Genomic DNA, 5733 nt, shown 5'->3' on the forward strand with positions numbered 1-5733 from the left:
GTCCCCGTGTGTGTGTGTCTCCCCCCCCCCGTGTGTGTGTGTGTGTGTGTGTGTTGGGGGAGGGGGGCAGTCACCTCGCTGTGTGTGTCTCTCGCTGTGTTGCTCGTGTGTGTCTGTGTGTGTGTGTGTGTGTGTGTGTGTCCCCCCGTGTGTGTGTGTGTTGGGGGAGGGGGGCAGTCACCTCGCTGTGTGTGTCTCTCGCTGTGTTGCTCCTGTGTGTGTGTGTGTGTGTGTGTGTGTGTCTCCCCCCCCCCGTGTGTGTGTCCCCCCCCCCCCCCCGTGTGTGTGTGTGTGCGCGCGCGGAGCAGCAGAAGTCCAGATCACGTAGAGACACTCGCAGAAACTGCAGAGCAGAGAGCGGCGCAGCCGGAGATGGAGCCGGGTGGCAAAGGTAAGGCAGGAAGGTGCCGCTCCGCCCGGGCTGGCAGATCCGGCGCCGGACAGCACCCCGCTCCCGGGGCCAGCGGGGACGCGTGTGTGTGTGTGTGTGTGTGTGTGTGTTCGTTTGTGTCCCGGTGTGCGGCTTTTATCGGATTTCTTGCGGAGGCTTCCCACTGCGGGAGGCGGCTGAGGGCTCCCTCCGGCAGCCTGATCCCCGGCCCGGTCGCCTCTCCCCGCAAGCCGGCGCCGGCTGCCCGGGGTCAATGGCACCAAGTTCCCCGGCGCTCGCTCGCCGCCCCGCTTTTCCGCCGGCTTCCCCTCGGGGCTGTGGGGCTGGGATGGGGGCGAGCCATGGGCCGCGGGGGAAGGGGGCTTTGCAAAGGTGCCGCCGGGGGTGGGGTGGGGGGCGTGGGGGGGGGGGGGGTTGTGCATTGTTGCAAAAGGGGGCTGGCTCCGGGGGGCGGGGGGGGGGGGAGCCGGGCTCCGCTCCCCGCCCCCCTCCCCAGCCTGCAGCCCCACACGGGGACAGGGCGCCCACGACCGAGCGCTGGAGCCGGCACCAGCCGAGCCGCTCGGCTGCGGCCACCGTGTTGCGGCAAAACATTGCGGAATCGCCCCCCCCCCCCCCCCATCGTCCCGCACCCTCCACCCCCGGCGGAGGTACCGCCCGGGGCTCGCTGCTCGGGGGAGCCCGGGGTACCAGCGTGGCCGGGGGCGGAGACCCGCACGCACCGGGCGCTGCAGACGAGCCGCGGGCAGGGAGCCGCCACAGCCGGCTGCGGGGTGGGGAGCGGCCGTGGGAAGACTCCGGAAAGCGACAGCACAGGGGGGTCGGCTCTGCCCGCTGGATCCCCACCCCCAGCTCCCCTTTCCCCCCCTCCCTCCCCCCTGGCCCAGCGCCCTCAAAATTCCCTGCCCCCCTCCAACTTCCCCCTTCTTTCCACCTCCCTCTTGCTTCCTACCTTTCCCCCGCTCCCTCTGTCCTGCACCCGCCTCCCTCGTGTCCTTCTGTCCCTCCTTTCTGCCCCCCCCCCCCCTTGGCCCTCCGCTGCCTTCCCTTCCAGCGCGATCCCCTCCTAGCTCGCATCTCGCGGCTGGCTCCTGCTTCCCCTTTCCATTCAGTGGCTCCCAGCCCTTCCAGCTCGCTTCCTCCCGGCCGAGGGGACTCGGCTGGGGCTGCTTTACAAAATCCCCACCAGCCCCTAACCCCCGAGAAAAGACAGCGGCTCCAGCTCTCGGAGTGGAAAATGGCAGCTAAAGATGACCTGGCTACAGGAGAGGGGCTCTTGCAAGCTACCTTCATGTCAGGGACCAGGGCACGTGAGCTCAGTTTCTTCCATCAAAGTTGCTGTAAGGTTTTGGTGATGTCACGCTGGCGGATTGCGACTTTGTCTTGCTCTGCCAATCAGGGTATTGGTTTTGGGACTGGGGCTGCAAGTCTGTAGATGGTCCTGACACATTCCTCTATCATTAGCATAGAGCTGGTCATCCTGATGCATGGATAGTGCATTGTCTCTCTACGCCCGCCTGAGAGTATGTTACTTACAATACGTTTAATAAGCACAGTCGGGATGTTTCTGTGTGTGTTCGTTCACTCTCTGTAGAGTGATAGTTAGATATGTAGATACCATTGTATAGAGGCACTGCGCTTTTCCCTCACATCTTTATTTGATCTATTGCCTTATCTCAACCCACATGTGTGTAACATCCTTTCCATCTCTGGCGATGTATGTACAGTAACAGAATTGTAGATAGTTCATATGAGTAAAATATTAAGCCTGCTTTGCTTATTTTACTTTGTTAGTTATGCACGTTTGTCATGTACAGGAGATATGTTATAGGCCCACATATATTTGTGTGTGTGTCTACAGGTTCACATTCTATATCTGAAATTATTTTGTGGGTTGTTGAAAAAAAAACACCTTTCATTTTACTTTACATTTGCTGTTTATAGTTTATCTGTAATACTAGCCAGGTACAGTAGCTCAGTAAAGTACAATATTAACCCAAATGACTTTTTGGAATAATGACAACTGAAAAATATTTTCTTTTCTTTTTTGTCCCTGTCTTTCTTCTTTAGATTCTGTATCTTTATTCAGGAGCATAAGGTGGCTTGCTGATCACACGAAGATGTTGCTGTGGCTCGTTCTGGTTTTGTCAACTCCAGTTTCTTCTACAAATGCAGATCCTGACATCTCGGTGGAAATTTGCAATGTTTGCTCGTGTGTGTCAGTTGAGAATGTACTGTATGTCAATTGCGAGAAGGTTGCAGTCTACCGACCAAATCAGCTCAAACCACCTTGGTCTAATTTTTACCACCTTAATTTTCAAAACAACCTACTGATCATTCTATATCCAAATACATTTCTTAATTTTACACATGCAGTGTCCCTGCAACTGGGTAACAATAAATTGCAGAACATTGAGGGAGGAGCATTCCTCGGGCTCAGTGCATTAAAACAGTTGCACTTGAACAACAATGAATTAAAGATTCTCCGAGCTGACACTTTCCTTGGCATAGAGAACTTGGAGTATCTCCAAGCTGACTACAATTTAATCAAGTATATTGAACGGGGAGCCTTCAATAAGCTTCACAAGCTGAAAGTCCTCATCCTTAATGACAATCTGATTTCATTCCTGCCCGATAATATTTTTCGATTCGCTTCTCTAACCCATCTGGATATACGAGGGAATCGAATACAGAAGCTTCCCTACATTGGAGTTCTGGAACACATTGGTCGAGTTGTCGAACTGCAGCTGGAAGATAACCCTTGGAATTGTACCTGTGATTTGTTGCCTTTGAAAGCCTGGCTGGAGAATATGCCCTATAACATTTACATTGGAGAAGCTATCTGTGAAACGCCTAGCGACTTGTATGGAAGGCTTTTAAAGGAAACTAATAAACAAGAATTATGCTCCATGGGGACAGGGAGTGATTTTGATGTGCGCATTCTGCCTCCATCCCAGTTGGAGCCTGGTTACAGCACACCTAATGGCCACACTACGCAAACGTCAATGCACAGATTAGTCACCAAGCCTCCAAAAACTACAAATCCTTCCAAGATCTCGGGGATAGTAGCAGGAAAAGCGCTCTCTAATCGCAATCTCAGTCAAATTGTGTCTTACCAGACCAGGGTACCCCCTCTAACTCCTTGCCCAAGCCCATGTATCTGCAAAACTCATCCTTCTGATTTGGGATTAAGTGTAAACTGCCAAGAAAGAAATATAGAATCATTGGCCGAACTCGTACCAAAACCTTCCAATGCCAAGAAACTGCATGTAAATGGCAATTATATTAAGGATGTGGACACCTCAGATTTCATTGACTTTGAAGGGCTGGATTTACTACATTTAGGCAGTAATCAGATTGCAGCAATCAAAGGGGCGGTTTTCCGCAACCTTACAAATTTACGGAGATTGTATCTTAATGGCAATCAGATCGAGCGGCTGAGTCCAGAAATGTTTGCTGGCCTCCACAATTTGCAATATCTGTATTTGGAATACAACGTTATCAAGGAAATTTTAGCAGGCACATTTGACTTAATGCCAAATTTGCAGTTGCTCTACTTGAACAACAATCTTCTTAGAAGTCTGCCAGCTTATGTTTTTGCTGGTGCTCCACTGGCTAGACTGAATCTGAGGAACAATCATTTCATGTATTTACCTGTAAGTGGCGTTCTTGATCAGCTAAAATCTCTTACACAAATTGATTTGGAAGGTAATCCGTGGGACTGCACGTGCGATTTAGTTGCTTTAAAACTATGGCTGGAAAAACTAAATGAAGGTATTGTGGTGAAGGAATTAAAATGTGAAACACCTGTTCAGTTTGCTAACATTGAACTGAAGTCTCTCAAAAATGAGATCTTATGTCCTAAACTTTTAAACAAGCCATCTGCTCTGTTCACTAGTCCTGTGCCTGCTGTCTCTTTTACTACACCGTTGGGTCCAATTCGAAGTCCTCCTGGTGGCCCAGTTCCGTTGTCCATTCTAATCTTAAGCATACTAGTTGTGCTTATTTTAACAGTGTTTGTTGCTTTTTGCCTTCTTGTCTTTGTGCTTCGGCGCAACAAGAAACCATCAGTAAAGCACGAAGGAATTGGGAACCAAGAGTGCAGTTCCATGCAACTGCAGCTAAGAAAGCACGACCACAAATCAAACAAAAAGGATGGACTAGGCGCAGAGGCCTTCATTCCTCAAACCATTGAGCAGATGAGCAAAAGCCACACTTGTGGCTTAAAAGAATCCGAAACAGGCTTCACATTTGCGGATCCACAAGGGCAAAAAGTCATTCTGAGAAATATTACCGACAAGGAAAAGGATTTATTGCATGTGGATACCAGAAAAAGACTTAGCACAATTGATGAACTGGATGAGTTGTTTCCTGGGAGGGATTCCAATGTATTTATTCAGAATTTTCTTGAAAGTAAAAAAGAATACAACAGCATAGGGGTCAGTGGCTTTGAAATACGTTATCCAGAGAAACAACAAGACAAAAAAATCAAGAAGTCATTAATAGGTGGTAATCATAGTAAAATTGTGGTAGAGCAAAGAAAGAGTGAATATTTTGAACTGAAAGCTAAACTTCAAGGTTCACCTGACTACCTACAAGTCCTTGAAGAACAAACAGCTTTGAATAAAATATAGGTCATGCAATCTTATTTCTTACAGAGGACATTTATTTAATGATGAAAGTGCCTTTTGTTGACTTTTAACTTCCGAATACTATATTATATTGGTAGGCATAGAGGCAGGTATATCCAAGGGTATCTGTCTGTAGCTGCATATGATTTGTCAAGTAGAGGAGATTTCCATAATAGATTTTACTACATAAAGCTGATACCCTCTGGAATCCTGTAGGGATACTGCAAACTCTATTGCCAAAGGGATGCTTTAGACACATATTACACTGAATTTAACCTCAAAAGGCATATATGTTTTGTACCTTAGATGCAAAACCTTTGTCTCCTTGTGATTTGTAAGAGCAAACACAAGAAAACTGGTACCAGTGTTTGTACCTCAGCTGGGTCCTTCATCTTGCACGTGGATTAAGTTGGTGGAACTGGAGTAATCCTTTGATTTGTGGTGTTGTCACGGCACTGTTTAAAGATTATCTGAAAAGTAAAAAGCATGCAAAGAGAGAACATTCAATAGTATGTGTAAATCGGTTACATTTATGGCCTGCATCTTGAAACCACTGGATTTATAATGTTAAATTGTGCAAATATTTGTTTAAAATATACCATGCATAACATACCTATAAAATAAATTTGACCCTTGAAGTATACCTGTCTATACATAAAATTTAAAAAAAAAAAAAAGAAAAGAAAAAAAGTGCAACCTGACTTCTGCAGC

At 48.2% G+C, this 5733-nt stretch overlaps 1 protein-coding gene across 1 annotated transcript; it reads left to right on the plus strand.

Moving 5' to 3' along the window:
- Window positions 1–372: 372 nt before the first annotated feature.
- Window positions 373–5025, plus strand: SLITRK4 (SLIT and NTRK like family member 4). The gene is made up of 2 exons (XM_077826724.1): window positions 373–391; window positions 2462–5025. The coding sequence occupies exons 1-2, from the start codon at window positions 373–375 to the stop codon at window positions 5023–5025; spliced, it is 2583 nt and encodes an 860-aa protein (XP_077682850.1).
- Window positions 5026–5733: the final 708 nt, after the last annotated feature.

The sequence above is a fragment of the Eretmochelys imbricata genome, chromosome 9 (assembly GCF_965152235.1).
Source record: "Eretmochelys imbricata isolate rEreImb1 chromosome 9, rEreImb1.hap1, whole genome shotgun sequence".
In the NCBI taxonomy this organism is placed as follows: Eukaryota; Metazoa; Chordata; order Testudines; family Cheloniidae; genus Eretmochelys; species Eretmochelys imbricata.